At 41.7% G+C, this 20948-nt stretch overlaps 1 protein-coding gene across 2 annotated transcripts in view; it reads left to right on the top strand.

Moving 5' to 3' along the window:
- The window catches only part of SRBD1 (S1 RNA binding domain 1), a 252775-nt gene that overhangs the window by 96300 nt on the left and 135527 nt on the right, over positions 1-20948 (top strand). For both annotated transcript variants that reach the window (XM_053312100.1, XM_053312108.1), the window contains exon 15: positions 6928-7019. In XM_053312100.1, the coding sequence (XP_053168075.1) occupies positions 6928-7019 (92 nt within the window). The remainder of the gene's footprint in view (positions 1-6927; positions 7020-20948) is intronic.

Below are 20948 nucleotides of genomic sequence, written 5' to 3'. Positions count from 1 at the left end.
CACACACACACACACACACACACACACACACACACACACACACATATCTCTAGGCAGTGTTCACAATCCAAATTCCTGCCATTACGTGGCAGGAAGCAAATATTAACATATTTCCACCAAAGTTCAAACACAGTGTCATCTTGAACTGAATAAATACTGCGGGGTTGTTCTAGGGTTCAGTTCACATTGTTGGGGTGTCATTTAAAGGTCGGTGGGAAATGTGCCCTCCATCGCCATGTTTCAGTCTACATATGAGTACTTCTACTGAGGGTAGGGAGCCTCAATGCCAGTATTCAGATAATGTGGATACTGAACACATGCAGATCAGGGGAAGAAGATCCATCCTCAGTCTATGCATGTTCATCTGAAAGGAGCCCTCTATGCACATCTCTATGTGCGGAGGGCTCTGTCCATGCACAGAGTCTGCTTTCTGCACATACAGGTAGTACATGCAGGATCCTGTTCAGGTCCTCGGATGAAAGTGTAGACAGACAGGTGGCGGTTCCTCTGCCAACCTACGTGCCGTCAGTGTGTGAGCAACCAAAACAGATCCCTACTGAATGACTATTCTTGTAAACAATATTACTAGGTGTACATTCCAGGGGCAAAAATTCCTTTTCTTTGATGTGTAGTGGCAGTGGGGTGGGGGGTGGGGACCAACTGTTCTCTTCCGTCTTCCTAATACTGCTGCAGTTATTGCGGAATTTAGAAATGCAAGCAGTCATAATGAATAATCTGATGATGCATGGCTTTTTAATTTCAGTGTTGAATATATCCAGGACTGACATTTTGGACCTTGCTGAATCTTTGCCTGGCTAAACAAACATCTGAACAATATGTGCCCTTCTAAGGAGGAGCTTATGGCCAGGATCTAAAAAGTCAGGTTTTACATTTTAAAAGCCTTTGGGGCAAGGACACATTGGGCTGGTTCAGACGATACTGCAGCCAGACTTCTCAGTCACCTGGGGAGATGCATGGGTACACAATGCTCCCTCATCTGACATGCCATCCCCCATCTGGCGCACTGTCCTAATCTTATAGGAGGAGGTTCATCTGGACCGCCCTTCAGCACCTGCATTATTATTATTCACAATACCTGTTTATATAAAACTATTTAGTTGTATTAAATAATACTTTAAAGTAGTACTTAATTTGTGTGTCGAGGGCAGTTCAGATGAGCCATCTTCCCATGCAACTAAATGTGGGTGACAAGGTGTCATACGCATATTCTTGCCCATGCTCTGCTCCATGTGATTAGGACAGGCCAGAGGATATATTATTTGAACAAATTCCAATTAATGGCAGATCTTTGTGCCATATTTCAAATTCCTTTGGAAATTCCCCTCTGTTTTGAAAGAGGTATCCCAAATAACATGGAGGCTGGTCTCGGAGAAACACAAATCCAAAGATGCTATCTCTTATGCTAGTTTTAGACATCCTAACAAATGATAGCTGTTTCACGGGGATTTTTTTAAAAAAAATTATTTGATCACACAGACCTGTCAGGATAGACCTGGCATGTATCTTGGTTTCTAGACACTTATTAAACCTTTTCCTTTCCTTTATACAACACATTTATAGCACAGAGTACTTTGCAGTCCGGATTACATTCATTCTTCCCCCTGGTTCTCTGCAGCAATATTTCTTTTTATTTTACAGAAGGACATCAGAGATTTGTTTGTTTGTTTGTTTGTTTTATTGAATTTCTATACTGTCTGATATAGAAATCTCCAGGTAGTGTGCAAGTTAAGACATAATATAAACCAATATGAAACAGTTAAAATTTATAAAACAGATAAAAATCTCAATAAATAACATATTAAAATTTCAATTGAAAGCCTCGAAAACAGGTACGTCTTCAGGGTCCTCCAAAAACAAACAGAGAAGGAGATACTCTTATTTCAGCAGGGAGCGCATTCCAAAGCCCCGGGGCAGCTACAGAGAAGGCCTGGTCCTGAGTTGCCACCAAACGAGTCGGTGGCAACTGTAACCAGACGTCTCCAGATGATCTTAATAGGCAACAGGGTGCATGACAGAGAAAGCACTCTTTTAAGTACCCTGCACCCAAACTGTTGATGGCTTTATAGGTAATAACCAGCACTCTGTATTTCATTTGGAAACATATCGGCAGCCAGTGCAGTTATTTTAGAATCGGTGTTATATGGTCCCTTCAAGTAAACCCAGAGACCAATCTGGCTGCCGCGTTCTGTACCAATTGTAGTTTCCGAATTATGTACAAAGGCAGCCCCACATAGAGTGCATTACAGTAGTCAAGCCTAGAGGTGACCAACCTATTCACCCAGGCTTTTAATTAAATATTGTTTTAGCAATTTTATCATTGTTTTAAATTTTGTTTTAAAATTTTAAATTGTTGTAATGTTTTAACTTTTACTATGCCATTTATTTTGTTTTAACTACTGTTTTAAGTTTTTTGTTATTTATTTTAACTAATATTTTAGTTTTTTGTTTTTTGTAAACCGCCCAGAGATGTGAGTTTTGGGTGGTATAGAAGTGTGTTAAAGAAAGAAAGAAAGAAAGAACCACTGTTTTATGGTCATTTCTCCAGAAATGGACGTATCTGGCGTATCAGCCGAAGCTGATACGACAGATTGGGATAGATAGTTCCATGTGCTAAAGAGAGAAACCTAGATAAGTTGGCACCTTTTATTGGATGATTAATAAATCCATTGTTGTATAAGAATCTGCAAGCTTATGAATAATACCTAGATGTTCTTGAAGTCAGATGAGTTCTGTTTAACTCAAAAGACTGCATATTCTACATATATAGAAGCTGGATCCAATAAAAAGATTCCTGCTTCACCTCTTTGATATATATTAATTCTTTGGAGGCAACCAGCTATGAGTAAGATATACAGAGAATGCCAAATCCATGGTCACTTCCCCTAGTTCTTAAAGTAATGTAAAGAAAAAATGAAGTTGATTAAAAATCCAGATTATGCATGCTGTATCCTTTCTCTGTACTTTTCTTAAATGAATTTAAAAATCATTTCCACATATTGAGCATCAAAGGAAAAATATATGGACCAAATTAATCCTAGAAACCTGATGACGTTTATCTCTGCTTATGCTATCTCTGAATTTGTTTCTAACTATCCTCTTAAAAATCTGAGCTGTTTTGTACTTATTGTTTATCATTTGTACAGATCTTTTAATGTGTGAAGTGCTTTACCTTTATCTCATTCCAATGTGCTGCAGTATTGTCTGCATTTTATCCCAATCCAGTGAGAAAATGAGTCAAATCCATGCACACGTTCCTATTCTTGGAGCTCCCCTACCAAAGGTGTGGACAGCTCTGTAGGGCTTATAGGCCTCAAGTAGGTTCTGTGTCACGCATATACTACCAAACACAAGATCAGCTATTAGACAATTTCAGTCACCTGATCTGGGAAGAGGGGGACTGAGGCTAGGGCTAAAGTTCACTGCCATATTACTTGGTTGATGATAAGCTGATTGTTCAGCTTTTGAGTGGCTGGCTAGGTCTTCCGTGACAAGGGTGCAGATCCTCCATACACATTTGAGGAGCTTCCCCTCTTTTTTCTGAACTCCCCGCAAACATATTTCCTCCAACCTCCCAAAGTGTCTTGCCTCGAATGCAATCCAGTGATTTGTATTCTCTCTCTCTCTCTCTCTCTCTCTCTCTCTCTCTCTCGGGGTGTGTGTGTAATGAATTTGTTGCCTGATTATGCCTTTCATTTGAGTCTCCAAACCTCTCCATTCTTTGCCACATATTCCTTGTCACCGTCACCGTCTCCTCGTCCTCCTCCCAGAACCAGGACTTGAAGTGGGAGTAAAAAAGGGGCTGAAATGGTTTCATTTCAAATGAGACCAGACTCGGGGCTGGAAAAAAGGGGGGACGGTTTTAAGCCCCCCTGAAAAGAAGTGGAATGGCACCCTACCCTACTCTGAGCAGTACCAGAACAATAAAATTCTCATCACGGCTTGGCTTACAGTACTTGAAACATATGTAACTGATAGCTGTGATCAAGAATAAACATACCAGATTCCCTTTACTAATTCAGAGGGGCAACCATAATGACTATGCTGTTACAACCTCAGTCACAGTACGTCTATAAAATCTTGGCTAAGAATGAGTGAAACTAATACATTTATTATCAACTTGTCCTTCTGCTCACAATACCCTCTTGTTTCATGAGAGAATTTTCAGATTTGAACCACAATAAAATTTAATTATATTTGGAGGGGGGGATTTTTTCCAGCAGAAATCTTGAAAGCACACCACACTTGGGAAAATAATATTCTCAGTAATATCTTAACAAATATCACGATGCTTTCTGTATGCAGAATGTCATCCTCACAAAAATATCAAAGGGCTATCTTTCCATGTAGTATTTTTTCCATTTATATCATTAGTACCATTAGTGCCAGCTAAATGCAAGAGATGTTTGGAAGGAGGTGGGTGGGAAAGCACCTTCTTCTGTCTGTAAAATTTTACATACAGTGCTTTATTTTCTTGAATGTTTATCCCATATCAGTATTTTACATGTGAAAAAATTGTTAGAATTTGCTAATGAAAATCAAAGATATATTAGTTATCTTTGGATTCCTTTTGTTACGTTTTTAACATGTTAAATTTTTTTATTGATGTTAACATGTTTATTGATAAATGCAATAAATGGATATTTTCCATGGCATGGTGTTCTGAGAGTCCAGGGAATATCTTGAGGTGTGGATCTCCAATCCCATTTTCTTGTTATGGCATGGTAAAATGTTTTAAAATTGGGTTGCATTTTAATGTTCTTTATATAATGAGGTTGAATGCACCTTTGGAAACTTTAGTAGCATTCGCCATATATAATGGACCACAGTGTTGAGAGAAATTACTTGAAAGGTGGTGCTTTTTGTACATGCACTAAGCGAAAAAAAAAGATTTTTCTGGCTAATGATGTTGTCACTGCAAAATGTTTAGAACTCTTGTGTGGCTTTAAATGGACTATAAATATTCACTGACATCTTAGAAGAATTAGTTTGTTTTCACAATTGCTAACATTTTCAGAATAGATACTACAGAAGCTTTTCTTTGGGACTGCTTTTATGAAAAATAGAATGTGGAAAAGAGACTTTTTGAAATGGAATAAATACATTTTAACCAATCCTGGTTTTACTTTTGAAATTTAAATTTGGAACATGCAAAACAAGTGATTACATTTTTTTTACTTGTCAAAAATGGCCTTTATGTCAAACTCATAAAAGTTCAATTTGCCTCCTTTTCTTTTAAAAGCCTGCGATGTAGAAGAGTGGGGTTGTGTTCTCCAGGTGTGGTGTTAGCAATCTTTGTAATTCAGAACCCTTTGAAAAGAGTGTTAATTGTTCCTTTTAAAAGAATTTTTGCCTTTGTGCTAACATTGGTAGAGTTACGCTCTGATTTGGTCATTGGAGAGGGACTATGTTTTGATAATGGCTATTTTATTTATTTATAAAAGCTTTCTTTATACTTAATGGAGCTTGGTCTCTGAATATATTAATAAAACTGAGCCCGATTACCTCTGACCTGTAGCTCTTTAAAAGGGCTGGTTACTTGCTGCAAACAGAAATGTCATTGTTTCTGTCAGCGTATTCACTGTCTGAAGGTTTTCGATAGTAGGTGGAAATAAGTTCTTTTTTTTTAGCTGATCATCTTCTCAGGATTTGTAGGACTGTGATAAAACTTTGCTTGTTTATTTAATTCACCTTTTATATGTGTCTGTAACATTGGGGGCATTTTGAATATGCTTAAGCAAAGGAAAGTTGATACCTTGTAAGTTTGCATTCCGGGACTGGTAACTTCAGCTATTAAGGCCTGCTTCGTATGAGATGTTGTGGCTCCCATAGCTTGTAGAGGAGACAGCTGTGAAAAAACCCGAGCCTTATGGTAAGACAGGCTAGTAACTGAAAGGGCAAATTCTATTCCAATTTTGCAAGTTAATATTATGCTTTATGTTTTGGAATGCTTTAGCATGTATGCAGGTTGTGAATACGTGAGGTGTGCGCGTGTGTGCATGTGCGCTGGTAGATCTGCACTGAATTGGGAAGTGTGTTGTTTTGCCTGAGTAACTTTACACTGGAGTTAACTACAATGACAGAGCTACAGTTTTTAGAATTAATATGTAACAAGGAGGAACGCACTATTCTGGTGAAAGGGCAATTTATGTCTTGTTATATTAGCATGTTATAGTGGCATTTATATGACCACCATTATATTTAACCTGTATGATGAATAGAATACAAAGATAATTAAATAATTAAAGCAAAGTGCTTTATAATTCTGCCTCATCCAGCAGCATTTTTTTGGTTACTTTTGCTTCCATTAGATCTATTTTTATATGTGTCCAGAATATTTTATGTTAAGTGGTAACTGATTATTTATGTGGGCAATATATAGTCCAATATATTGGGAATCAGTTTTGTTCATAGAGAAGTCCTGTTGAACCTTGTGGGACTTTTACATGTGTAAAAATATACAGGATTGCTGCCTAAATTAGAACAAATGATTTCCAGGTGATTAGGGGATGGTGTAAAACCAAACCAAAGAGAACAAAACAAAAACAAAAACAAAACTCAAGCAGGCAATCTTTCTGTCTTTAACATAATTATAGCATATCAGGAGGAGTCATAATTCAGTCTGTGTTATGTGTGCATTCACATGTATAAATCTTACAGGTCAGGCATTCAGGTCCTAAATACTGGAAGTAATCACATAGATTTCCATGCACATTGCTTTCAAATGCACATTTTTGGGATCACATCCTGAATTTTTAGAAAGCTTAATTTTCTTACGTTTATGGGTGCATCTCAGCCTTAAACATTAGTTTCCTAGTTTTTAAGTATTAAGTTTGTATGCATGATATTTTGTTTTTAAAAAATTATCTTCTGCTGCAAAGTTTTGATTATCTGCTTTCTGTTCTGCAGCATTACCAATGAAGCAGGAGCCTCTATATACAGCGTTAGTCCAGAAGCTTGTAAGGAGATGCCAGATTTAGATCCTAACCTACGAAGTGCAGGTAATCTTTTGTTGCTTTCTTATTCATATGACACTCAGTGTGAACTGTATGTTATAGAACCATTTACTAAAGATGATGATATGAAAGTTAGAGCTTAAGTAGATATAGGGGTGAAATTAAGTTAATGCTATCACTTGTATCACTATGACTTTCCTTTCATGCGTCCCTCTGATTTTAGAAGCTTCCCCGGCACAGTTTCCATGGCCATAGAAATAAACTGTACATGTGAGTTTTCCTTATTTAGAAGTCTTGGATTCTTGCTGATTAGATTGATGTAGAACGTAATTGGGATCGAAGTCTTCCTAGTATTCATATGATACTGAAACCAGCAAGAATTTTGCATGAGCAAGGTCTGTTTAACACGATGCTTAGCGTACCTATTGCCTCCAGCATATGACGTGTGCATTAACGCGTTCAGTATGTTTGACAACTCTTTATTTTGGTGATAATGTTATATCTGCTGCTTATGTAAGAATAATTCCAGAAGGGAAGTTAACAGAGGACGAACTGAATGTGATAGATTTTACATATCTTTCTCTGTAGAAAGACAATTTTTAAAGATACTTCCACGAAGTTGGAATCTGTATCAACGTTTTTGAACCCTTCTTGAAAAGGGGTTGTTTTTCCTGTCTCTTGTAAAATCCCAGAAATGAAATACGCCTCATACAGTGGCCAAAGCACAGATGGGTTGGGAGTTCCAAACCTGACCATTCGCAGAGTGGCCGATGAAGGGTTTCTAGCAGCAGCCAGAAACAGGAGGGCCTGCCACTGTATGTGGACTGTCTCCTTCACATAGATTTCATGATCTTTGAACTGGGGAAGTGCAAATTCCCAGTGGCACCCAGAAACCTATCTGTATTTGCTTAATGAATACTGTATTTAATATGTAACATTTTTAAATTTTATGTGCCTTTTTAGGGTTATCTCCTTGCACACCTTTTCAAAAAACACGTTGTAAAACGTGTGTATTGGTACATTCAAAATATTAATTCCCTGCTTTCTTTTCCCTCTGATTTGTCTATACTGTACTCTCCTCCCTGATCCTTGTGGTGATTGTCTGGTTCTCTGTAACTTTGTCCACGCTCATTTATTTCAGTTAGCCTATATCTAAAGGTTTTTCGCTTTCTCCTCCTTGAGTGTTTAGTTATAATTTTAGTTCTATTTTATGTTGGATACTTTTTTCTTTGTCTAAATGGGATTTCAAACTTATTGGGCAGGTCCTATGCATTGAGTTTAGCATCCAGTTATTTAAATACTTCATTAAAAAATAACAATAATTATAAAAAATAACAATAGTTAGTACTACTACTAGTAGTAGTAGTAGTACACACACACGTTTAACTCAAGTATGTAGTACACTGCTCTGGGCTCCTTGGAGGAAGAGCGGGATATAAATGTAAAAATAAAAATAATAAAATAAATTTATGCAGGAAGCTGTGAAATGAAGACAAACTGATGGGGAAAGCAAAGGAACTTGTTTTGGTTGAAGGGGTCAACTCTATCTTTATGTGGCCCTCCCGTCCACCATACAGATAATATTTTAAGTGAGCTGGGCTGTCTGTGCAAACAATAATGTAGAGGCCCTGTTTATGTGATTCTTCCCCTTCAAAAAGGAGTTTATTGGAAATGAGCTTATCTCCACCAAATGCTGCAAATAAAAAAGGAAAGAAAGGTGGTGCCATCGAGTCAGTATCGATTCCTGGCGACTATAGAGCCATGTGGTTTTCTTGGTAGAGTACAGGAGGGGTTTACCATTGCCATCTCCTGTGCAGTATGAGATGATGCCTTTCAGTACCTTCCTATATTGCTGCTGCCCGGTATAGGAGTTCCCATATTCTGGGGAACACACCAGCAGGGATTCGAAGCAACAGCCTCCTGCTCTCTAGGCAGGTTACTTCCCTGCTGGGGCTTTCTGAAACAGCTTATTAGTTTTATTTAACCATTTCCTTTAAACCAAAACCAAATGCTTGAACCTTGTCCTCTCCTGGCCACCTTTACTGATTTGTCTTGGCTTTTAAAAATATTGATCCGCATACATGTAAACACGTTGCTTTTATTTGAGCAGAGCTATCAGATCCACAAGTGGGTGAGCAAATAGAATGGAGGGCTCCAGCTTCAGTAAAGGGAAATAATAGGAGCCATTTTATCATACAGGGTCACCCACAGTTTCTCAATGTGGGAGGTAGAGTTCCCTATGGGGGAGCTAGAAGTTGCTGGGTAGGCAGAATCTTCTGTGCAGCCCTTCACCCCTCCTCCTTGATTTCTCTTGGCCAATTTTAGTAGTATACCAGTTCTAAATTTTATGGTGTATCTTTACTGTTGCCTAGGGTTGTCGAATATACTGCTGAAACTGAAGCTACCAACTAAAACTAGAGTTCCCACAAAAATGTCACCTAGTGTGAGAGCCAAAAGGGCTTTATAAGATCAATACCATTTCTTAGCTGTATGTGTGAGTGTTTGTGCACACTCAGGCTGTAACCAGAGCTTTGCCTTACAATCCACAGTGAATTTGTGGGATCCTCGTCAGTTGTTTCCTCTAAAAGTTTTTCAAGGGAAACTAAGAATGAGCAGAATTCCTCAAGGGGTTGCACACTCCCTCACTTTAAGCATGAGACCTGTAGGCAAGGATAACTGTAGTATGACCCTTGCTAATTGGGCAGATGCAGCTTTTACACTTTTGATTCTCTTATGCTTACTGTGAGGAGAGCAATTGTATGTATTAATTCCAGCATGGTATCTTTCCCAGTGGCTGTTGCTGGTGTCTCCCTTGTGTTTTTTTAGATTGAGAGCTCCTTTGGGGCAGAGAACCATTTTCTCATTCCTTTTGCTGTGTGGTTACACTTCGAGAACTTTATTGTTGTTGATGATGATGAAAGCAGTGCATATTTTTAATAATAATAATATAATGCAGTAACTAGGGATGTGCACAGAACTGGTCTGATACACTGGTTTGGAGGGTGGGTTTTTGTGTGTGCTTTAAATAACAGGGAAGGTGGCACCTATCTGTCAGCCCCCGCTCTGCCGCTTCCCCCCTGCTGGTGCTCTTCAAAAAAAGGTGGGCACGCACTGGGCTGCAGCATTCCTATTTGCAGCCCCAGCAGTGTTGCCCTGCTCAAGGCTGGCGCCTACATTTCTGGAGAGCACCTTCCCTGTTATTTAAAGCAATTCCCCCTCACCTTCCTGGGAGTGCATGGACTGGTTCCATGCACATCCCTAGCAGTAACATAGAATAACTTAGGAAAAACTTGAGGATTTGTGTTAAGGAGAACAAGAGTGACATTTTGAAGTGTCTCAGCATTTTGTCATTGAAAAGTAAATATGAAACTGGAATTAATCCTTGAATACAAGCTACCAAACCATTGCTGTTTGTTCAAATCCAGCATCCAATTCCAGCATGCTAATTTACATTCCCTAGGCCAAAGAGCTGCACATCCCAGTTTAGGAAGATGAAGTAATGAATATTTCATTCATTTTATCATTCTGAGATAATTCCTAAAATGGTAAATGCCTAAGAGGCATCTGATGGGCCACTGTGTGAAACAGGATGCTGGACTAGATAGGCCTTCAGCCTGATCCAGCAGGGCTGTTCTTATGAGCATGCACTCCTTTACTTCTGCTCCAGTGTTCGATATGCTGAGAATGGTCATGTCATCCGAACATACCAGTCTCAGCAGATCCTCCCCTACTTTCCTCAGGGAGCCTGAACTTGGTAGCCTAGATGTGAAGTAAGTTACAGATGTTGGTCTCCTTGAGGGATGTAGGGCGGGTGATGCTGAGATTGGTTATGTCTTAACACACCAATCTCAGCATACTGGAAGAAGTAGAGACTTCTGGGTAATTAGCTGCTCAACCTCAGATACTGCCATATGTCTGAGCCTGCCCAGAGAGAGCCATGTGTGTAGCCAGTGTTGTGTTGCCCAGTTCCAGCTCTTTGTTGCCTCAAGTGTGGCAGGTGGCCAAGGTAGCTCCATCCAGGGCTTGTCAGGGAATGGTTACTACTTGCACCAAATGATGATGGTTTTAGTTTCATCATGCTTGCACTCAGAGCTAGGTATGCATAAGTCTTGTGTTTAATCATATATGTAAATAATGATGGAGTCTAGATGGTTGTTGTTTATCTTCTTCAAGTTATTTGGAAACATACAATGTGTAGTGTATAAAATCTATGTACGTAGCTAGGTGACATTGAATGTCTGCTTCTCAAGGGAAGCAGCAGCACATAGGCTCAGAAAGATGTCTGATGGACTGTGATGAAATGAGTTTCTGACATGATTTGTTTTTCTTGTTTGCTGAATTTCCCTTTTTGTTTGATATTGTAGGTCATGAGAGGTCACAGAGTCAAGGAAATTTGACTTCTCCCCCCTCCCCCTTTTGTTTTAATTACTTTGCTTTTGCTTTAATTGTGTTAATCTACGTCAAGTTCTTTCCCTACATGGTTGAATTTAGTTCATTAAAGAAAAGAAAAGCTGACAGCTGCAGGAATAAGTGTGACATTTGAAGCTAAAATAAAAGGTATTTCAGGCATTACACAAGATAGCTGTGATCCTAACGTAGTTTGCCATTTTAACATTTCTTTCAGTACAAAATAGATAGTGAGGGTAAGGAGTTGGTGCAGCAAAATAAAGGGAAAAGATTTGTATTTGCTTATAAAGAGTACTGATGTAAAACCACCAGGCTTTTTTGTGTGCTATGTACGGGCCTTTTTAGATCCATTTTCTTGACTTGTATACTTATGGCTCTTTTTAAAAAAAAATCACATCTGCTTTTATTCAACATATTATTCTTTTCACGAAGCCTGCCATCTCATTTGGCCTTTCAAATTGATTATCTTAGCCCATAGGATAGGGGATATTTGTTTACTGTTCACCATTTGCTCAGTGCTTTCAACGTACAAAGTCTTCTTTCCAGATTTTAGCTTGTGCTCACAAAAATCCTGTAAGGATAGTCACAATTATTCTTGTTCCAAAGACATGGCTACTGAGGCGGAAAAGACAGTGAGTTACCCCAGCTGGTTCATCCATATATCAAACAATAACTTGCACATATAAATGACCCGATCAGACAGCAAGGGTAGAAAGCCTGATGTGATATCATTTCACACCACTTTAAACATAACAGGTCATATCCAAAGATGCCTATTTGCATATAGAAGGTGTTTTTTGTTTATAAGAACAGCCCTGCTGGATCAGGCCCAAGGCCCATCTAGTCCAGCATCCTGTTTCACACAATGGCCCACCAGATGCCTCTGGGAAGCCCACAGGAAAGAGAGGCATGACTACTCTCTTGCTGTTGCTCCCCTGCAACTGGTATTCAGAAGCATCATGCCTCTGAGGCTGGAGATGGCCTATAGCCACCAGACTAGTAGTCACTGATAAACCTGTCTTCCATGAATTTGCCTAAGCCCCTTTTAAAACCATCCAAGCTAGTGGCCATGACCACATTGATTGATTGATTGGATGGATTGAATTTAATATCAAAATCGAAATCTCTAGGCAGTTTACAGAATTAAATTCTGTAATTAATTAATTAATTAGTTAGTTAGTTAATATAAAATAGAAAACATTTAAAATACACAGCAAGATAAAATAGATGAAAACACATTAAAATTTTAAAATCCCATGGCTTTTAGGGATGTGCACAGCGGGCGCACACATGCTCACTACTTCCGGTATTTCCAAACAAGAATGGGGACAGGGGCAGCAGGGAGGAACACTGCTGCCCCAAAAACCTTTCACTGAAACAGAGCGCTGGCAGGGGGAAAGCGGCGGGAGGTGTAAGTGCAACCCCCCCCCGCCCTTAATGGGAGACACCCCGCCAGCACTGGACTGCTGGCCCGGCCCAATTTTGAACCGGTTCGGCGGCCTTTATAATGGCCTCTGGACCAGTCCATGCACATCCCAAATGGCTTGTGGAAGGGCTGCCTTTTTTAATACCTTGTGCTAGAGCACTATGGGAGAGAAGTGAAACTTCCAACCCTTCCTTTGCAGGCATTTAAATTAACTTATTCAGCTGCAAGTTGTCAGCTACTGTGTAATCAACTGATGAGAAATCAAGTGACACACTTCCATATGAGAGCCAGACAATAGTCCTGTGAATCATTTAATGGCTGCTTAGATTTTTCTGTCTAGTGCTTTTCCCTAAAACTAACTTTGCACAGAATTAATGAGAAGGTGACTGGCATGATTGGCAGCCCTACATCAACATGAAGGAGCTGCCGGAGCTTCTGTGCGACTTGCAAGGCTTGTTTCCAGTGGAGGTAGAGGTGTTTGACTGCCAGAAGCAGCCACACGCCATTCTGCAGCATCCATGTCGGGCTACACTGCCGAGGTTGCCTTTCAAGTTGTGCAGCAGCCCCGAGGGGTTCTTAACGTCACGTTGGGTAGCACCATCAAGCACAAAAAACCCGAGCCTCTGCTCTGAGGAGCTTGCAGTCTACATTTTGGTGGTGGGTGAGCTGATTAAAGAAGGAAAGAAGGGGAAGTCAAGGATTATAAAGAACAATTATGGACAATTGTTGCTTGATAGGTGGTTATTTTAGTACAGCGTACATCTCAAATGTTTTTGTTCACAGATCGGTACTGTAGGCTTCTGAAAAAGAACGAAATCTCCCACTAATACAAAATTGTACAGATGAGTGTGCTGTAATCCAGAGCAGCTGTTGTTTGAAAGAAGCAAGGAAGGGATTTTCTTCCCCCATTGCTTCTGTACTGCCTTATGAAATCTTGACCAACACATTTCTTCCAGATGCTGGAAAAGATTGGTGGTTCCCAACTGCTACTGCTTGGAAGTAAACTCAATTGATATTGACCTGGAAGTAGTTTGTACCTAGTCTTACGGATAGGAACAAACCTAGCTTAAGTGGCTGGTTTTTATTTTAGCTGGGTTTTAGTGCAATTAAAATTGTAGTACCGGAGGAGATAAAAAGGCTATCTAGTCCCATTCCTTGTGGTGAGGAGGACCATCAGTGGATAAATCAGGCTGCGTTTGGCCCAAGAACGTTTCAGAGAGCACTGCCAATCTCATCTCGGGTGTGGGGGGAATCCTGCCTGCCAGCCAGAGGTTGATCAGTCAGTGTATGAGTTGGAGCCAAGCTCACTCCTGAGGAATTCCAAGGGAAATGTTATTGGGCATATCTCCACACAACAGAAGAGGGCAACCAAGATGATCAGGGGCCTAGAGCATCTTTCTTAAGACTACAACACCTGGGGCTTTTTAGCTTAGAAAAAAGACGACTGCGGGGAGACCTGATAGAGGTCTATAAAATCGTGCATGGTTTGGAGAATTTGGAGAGAGAGAAATTCTTTTCCCTCTCACACAACACTAGAACCAGGGGTTACTCCATGAAATTGATTGCCAGGAGGTCTAGGACCAACAAACGGAAGTACTTTTTCACACAACGTGTGATCCACTTGTGGAACTCTCTGCCACAGGACGTAGTGACAGCCAACAACCTGGATGGCTTTAAGAGGGGTTTGGATGGCTTCATGGAGGAGAGGTCCATCAATGGCTATTAGTCGGAGGGCTGTGAGCCACCTCCAGTCTCAAAAGGCAGGATGCCTCTGAGTACCAGTTGCAAGGGAGTAACAGCAGGAGAGAGGGCATGCCCTCAACTCCTGCCTGTGGCTTCCAGCAGCATCTGGTGGGCCACTGTGAGAAACAGGATGCTGGACTAGATGGCCCTTGGGCCTGATCCAGCAGGACTCTTCTTATGTTCTTAGTCCTTTGGGGAAAAGACCCCTAATTCCAGTGGATGGGAATGTACTATGTATATGTAAGGTCTCAGGTTCATTTCCTAGCACCTGGAAGTACAGCTTGGAAAGACCCCTATATGAAATACTGGTATTCTGACTCAGTATCTGACAGTTTCATATGTTTAACACACCATGTCCTTGATTTTTAGTAATTCATCACACCTTTTGGTAGGGGACTCAGGAAGTGGAGAGATTAAAATGCAGGATTTCCTGAGCCCAGAAACCACACCAGAGGTATTGGAATTATCCCACTGTCTGCAGCTGCTTTGATTATTCTGACCACTTCTTTTCAGGAGGGATCTCGTACACTTGCAGAAGTTGCTCACAGGAGAAAGTGAAGATATTTTCTGTGTAGTAGTAACTGCTGTTGAAACTATGAACGCAAGTGGTTTTTCCTGAGTCAAACTGTTGAGGCATCTAGTTCAGTATCATCTACAACTATTGTCTAGTTCATTATGGTCTACAACAGGCTACCCCAACCTGTAGCCCTCCAGATGTTGCTGAACTACAATTCTCATCATCCCAGCCACAATAAGTTGTAGCTGGGGGTGATGGGAATCGTAGTTTGGCAACATCTGGAAGGCCGCAGGTTGGGGGAGCCTGGTCTACAACATCCCCAGCCCAACAACAGTTGTGGTTAGGGAAGATGGGAGTTGTAGTTTAGCAGCAGTTGGAGAGCCAAGGTTGCCTACCCATGGTCTATAGTGACTGGCAGCAGCTCTCCAAGGTTTCAGATGTACCGTTTCCCAACCCTACCTGGAGATGCCGGGGCTAGAAGCTGAGAACTTTAAATGGAAAGCAGATGCTCTTCCACTGGATTAGTCATGCACCCCAGCATTCAGTGCTACATAGATTTTGGTTACCTAAGACAATATCAGGCCCAAAGCCTATCTAGTCCAGCATCCTGTTTCCCACAGCGGCCCACCAGATTCCTCTGAGAAGCCCACAGGCAGGAGGTGAGGGCATGCCCTCTCTCTTGCTGTTGCTCCCCTGCAACTGGTATTGAGAGGCATCTTGCCTCTGAGGCTGATGACTCGCTGGGAGAATTTTTTCTCCCTATGTACTATTTCCATACCATGTATAGTTTCATAAGCCACTTTCATGTCTCCCTTTAAGTCGCCTTTTTTCTAAACTTAAAAGCCCCATATGCTGTAGCCTTGTCTTCATAAGGAGGGTGCTCTAGACCCCTGATCACCTCGATTACCCTCTACTGCACCTTTTCCAGTTGTACAATATCCCTTTTGAGAGATGGTGGCCAGAAGCGCACGCAGGACTCCAAATGTGGCAGCACCATAGATTTGTGTACAGGCATAATAACTTTGGCAGTTGCCTCTACAACCTCCTTCCTAATGCTCTTGAGCACAGCTGCTGCGCACCGGCCAGAACCACATCCCGTGGCAGGGAGTTCCACAGCTTAAGGATATGACCTGTGGAAAAGCACTTCATCTATGGTCTGACGTTTCCTGGCTGTCAGTTTCATGAGACGCTGCCTGCTCCCTGTGCTTGAGAGAGGCATCTCCACTGTTCTCTCCGCTCCTTCCCCTCCCCCACCTAGGTGTTGAGCAGTCCAGGCCCCAGCTGGACTCTCAGCAGTCCAGCTGAGAGTGGCCTTCTGCTGCTGGTGCTGGGGCCCACTCCCTCAAGGGGCGTCTGGGTCTGGGTCTGGCTGGGGAGAGTGAAATCTGTGAACTCAAACTCAGAACCCTGCACGTCAGCACCCAGCAGCTTGGCCGCCTCTGTGTCCAGGAACGTCAGTATATGCAAGCTCGGCCCGTACGCCTCCATGCTCATGTTGGCAGTGGTGAAGGCCACGGCAAAGATGAAGGTGCAGACAGGTCTTCTCTTTCACTTTTTCTCCCCCTCATGGGAGCGGTAGGCCTCCCCACAGCCAGCCAGTAAGCGCTTCCGTCCCTGTGCGAATAGCTTCCTCTTCCCCCCTCCTTTTCCTTTCTTCCTCTCAACTGTCGAGCAAGACACCTTCCACTCCCGCTCAGCCAATGAGAGGCCACATGCACGCTGCCCCAAGTCTCTCGGCTCAAGGAAGGTGAGGTGTGGGAAAGAAGAGAGGAGCTCTCCCAACTGCACATGCACCTCTGTGCATGCGCAAGGTGCCTCTTTCAGCATGCATGCTGAAGGCCACGGTGCACACGAGAAACATCTCCCTTGAGCAAGCATGCACGCACTGCACTTTATCTCTTGGTTGCAAAGCTCCCTCAAAATCCCATGCTGCCGTCAAGCTTTGCAAGGTAGCTCCTTGTCTTGAACTTTCCCCTCTTTTTCATTTGTTGCCATCTTTCTTTCTCTGGATCCCAGCCATTGGATACTATCCAGAGAAATTTAGCAAGCTGCGGTGCTGTTGAAATCAATAGGACTTAAGTGCTTAACAGTGCAATGTCACCCCACGGATCTCAATGTAATTTAAGCATACTTGACTTTTTCTGGACTGCGGCCATTGCACATTAGTGGTACTTTGAAGCGTCATACTATTTCCATTTCTTAATTTGAACTTCTATTTTTAGAACTAGTAAATGGAATATAGCATCTGGTTTGCCACTGTTGGAGACAGAGTGTTGGACTAGAGAGACCTTGGTCTGATACAGCATAGCCAATTCTTAATTGTTTTACGGTAATTTAAGAACAGTATTAGGCTGTTCCAAATTTTTTTTTTTATACAAGTTAATGTAGACGAGTAATAGACAGGGGAGAAAATGTGTTGTTGCATGCAAAAAGGAAAAAAAAAAAGGCTACTACTCTCTTTGGCTGTTCCAGTAATATAGATGACAACTGATCAAGTGCTGTGTCTGCCCTAGCTACTGAAGGGAGGAAAAGCTCTTGTGAAATTAACATTTGTGCACAATCTCCTGAAGCAACGGTAATGTTGCCAAATCCTGGAGAAAAGTTGTGGCCTTAAAACAGTGTGTGATAATTGTTGTTATGATCTGCTACAGCTGAAAAGCCTGGCTCATGTGCTTTGGTTGGTGGTTGCTGTGTTGATTTAGAAGTCCTTCTCTTTCAAGATAGTCACTATAGTTTCCATTTGTTTTTACCTTAATGACAAAATGTCGTCTTTCTACCCGAATTCTGTTTTTATGCTCCTTTTACCACATAAAACCAAGCTAGCAACTTGGTGTGCTTCGTTGCACCGATTCACAGAAAGAAATATAGACAAGCCACAGTACAAAGATTTATTTTGACATGGAGTAAGATAGGAAAGGGCATTTCTTCTTCCCGACAAGGGCATTTATACTAGCCTATGTCAAAAGAGATCTCCTTAGTAAAGCTTGTCTGTATTACTTTTGTAAGTTAGTGCAACGAAGCACAGAGGGACACTTTCATTTTAATTTCAAGTTCACCTGTTAAAGCCAAGTGTCGTCGTTCTCCTCCTCCTCCTCCTCCTGCTCCTCCTCCTCCTGCTCCTCCTCCTCTTCTTCTTCTTCTTCTTCTTCTTCTTCTTCTTCTTCTTCTTCTTCTTCTTCTTCTTCTTCTTCTTCTTCTTCTTCTGTTTTGCCTTTTTCCATACTGCAGTTCTTTCCAGTTGAACCCGCTTTCTTCACAAACTAATCCAGGCCTGGGAGCCTGTGTCCAGTTTTATAGCTGTATCTTGTCATTGCAGGTGCAGCAGGTAGCTGTTAGGATGTAAATAGCAGCATGCCTCTAGAAACTGATATTTCCTATGATTTGCACCAGAATATATGTTGTGCAGTCCACATCTCCTCCTCTACCATTGTTCTTCATTGTTATGCTGGCGGGCCAATGGTGGCCCCCACCAACCCTGAGTGTGGATCCCTGACTAATTATTTATTGGGCCAGTGCAAAGCTGTTCCTACCCTGCAATGCTGGGCTTTGCCCAACCCTGGAGGGATGGGTCCTTTAAGGGGCTCAACATTGCCCTCTCGAGTCCCTGCACTGTCTTGGAAGTTGTGCACAGAATGCTGGGACTCCGTCTCTCTTAAAGGGCCCAGCACTAAGAAAAAGGCAGTTCTGTGCAGAGTTCAGCACTGTGGGAAATGGCTCTCACATTGTGGATTATTATTTTTGTCACAGTGACCCCCGCTTGAAAATTAGTGAAGATCACTGTCCTATACAATATCCAGGGATCCACAAATTTAGGGTTTGCTTACTGGCCTGCTATTAGTTGTGCTCGCCACCAATCCCCTGTCTTCTCAGGCAGTGTTCCGTCTTAACAGGGATTTCCAGATATGGTTGACTACAACTCCCAGAATCCCCAGACAAAGGCCATTGCAGCTGGGGATGCTGGGAGTTGTAGTCAACAACATCTGGGAATCCCTGTTAGACGGAACACTGCTCTCAGGGAGGCCACGAGGAGCCAGGTGAGTATTTTGCTTCTGCTGTTGGCATTTCGTTATGATGCAGCATCACCTTTGCTCCTAGGGGTCTGGGGACAGGACAGGAGCCTCACCTAGGAGTGGGGCACATTAGGTCTGCAGAACTATAGGGCTCCTCCAAGACAGGCACTAGGCAGTGATTGCAGGAGAGGCAACAGGCTCTGGCTGTTCAGGGTCTATTGGATCAAGGGGATTTTCATCAAGAGCAGCGTCTTGGCTGGGGCGAATTCATCTTCCTCTAAGAGGGTCTTCTCTGAGTTGGAGTCTGGGTCCTGACAAGAACTCGGTATGTTCTGAGAATGTGAACCACATCTAAAGTTTGGTTGGTGAGGATGTGGGACAGAGCCTTCTGCATTTAAGGTGTCCAGCCTTCCCTCAAGAGGCTCATATGGCCCCTTCCTGGATGTTGAATCATTGTTTGGTGACAGTACTGTTCTACAGTTCTTTTCTGCTTATGAAGATTTGCTCCTCTTCTTATAACACTGTTTCAGTATTATGCGGACTCTTTTTGTTGGTGGCTTCTGTACTGTTTTGAGGGATTTATTATGGTTGGCTGCCTTTTTAAATAGGTAAAATAGTGAATGATCTGATCTTACATGTGCAGTTTTCACTGCCTATACATGCACTGGGAAGTAGCATGCCATGTAGTGAAAAACTAACACATAGTATCATCACAGGTGGCATCTGTGCCTGTAATGACACTTGTAATTTCTATGTGGAAATATCTTCCATTTGAAACTGAGTAACCTTTTTGGGTTAAAGTACCTCATTAAACTGCTACTGAATTCACTGCCATGTCTCTAGTAGTTTGAGCATTTGCCTCTCAACATCCTTTATCACAAATGTGAGCTAGTGTTGTGCCTATCCATCTGTTCAGCAGTTGTTGTTGTTGTTAATTCGATTTCTATACCGCCCTTCCAAAAATGGCTCAGGGCGGTTTACACAGCAAAATAATACATAAATAAGATGGATCCCTGTCCCCAAAGGACTCACATTCTAAAAAGAAACATAAGATAGACACCAGCAACAGTCACTGGAGGTAATGTGCTGGGGTTTGATAGGGCCATTTACTCTCCCCCTGCTAAATAAAGAGAAAGTATTTATCTTTCTGTATTTTTCAAATATTTTGGGGGTGTGCATGTGCATTGCTGACCTTGCATAGTGGTAACCATCATGCAGGACCACAGAGACATCTCAAAGTTCTCCATTCCTACAAGATTTCTTTGCCTCATAAATGATGGTGTGTATCTGTGTGTACATATACAGTGATGCAGAATTGACTGTAGGCATATTTGATGATTATTTTTCAAAGATATTAAGCAATCTAACCCTAAGAAAAACTTTCAGTCCAAGGTGGAGCAGTCATGGATGCAATGGAAATGCATGGAAATTAGAAGAGGAAAACAGTCCTGATGGGCTTGAGCACTGGGTCAAATTAAGTAAGAGGAAATTCAACAGAGACAGGTGTAAAGTACTGCATTTAAGAAAGAAAAATCAAATGCGCACAAGTATAAGATGAGGGAGTTCTGGCTTGGTAGTGGTGAATATGACAAGGACCTAGATGTCTTAATGGACAGTAAAGTGAGCATAAGCTAGCAGTGTGATGCAGCTGCTTAAAAAGTCAGTGCTGCGTTAAGAGGCCTAGTGTCCAGATCATGGAAAATAACAATTCGAATCTATTCTGCACAAGTCAGATCTCACTTGAAATACCATTTTGCACTGCATTTTGAGGACACAGATGCAATGGAAAGGGTTTGAAGGAGGACCACGAAGATTGTGAGGGGTCTGGAAACAAAGGCCTGTTATGAGCAGTTAATGGAGCTGCCTGCGTT

The sequence above is a fragment of the Hemicordylus capensis genome, chromosome 1, assembly GCF_027244095.1.
Source record: "Hemicordylus capensis ecotype Gifberg chromosome 1, rHemCap1.1.pri, whole genome shotgun sequence".
Taxonomy (NCBI): domain Eukaryota; kingdom Metazoa; phylum Chordata; class Lepidosauria; order Squamata; family Cordylidae; genus Hemicordylus; species Hemicordylus capensis.
Note: the sequence above shows the minus strand (reverse complement) of the source record. Positions and strands in the feature narration are given on the sequence as shown.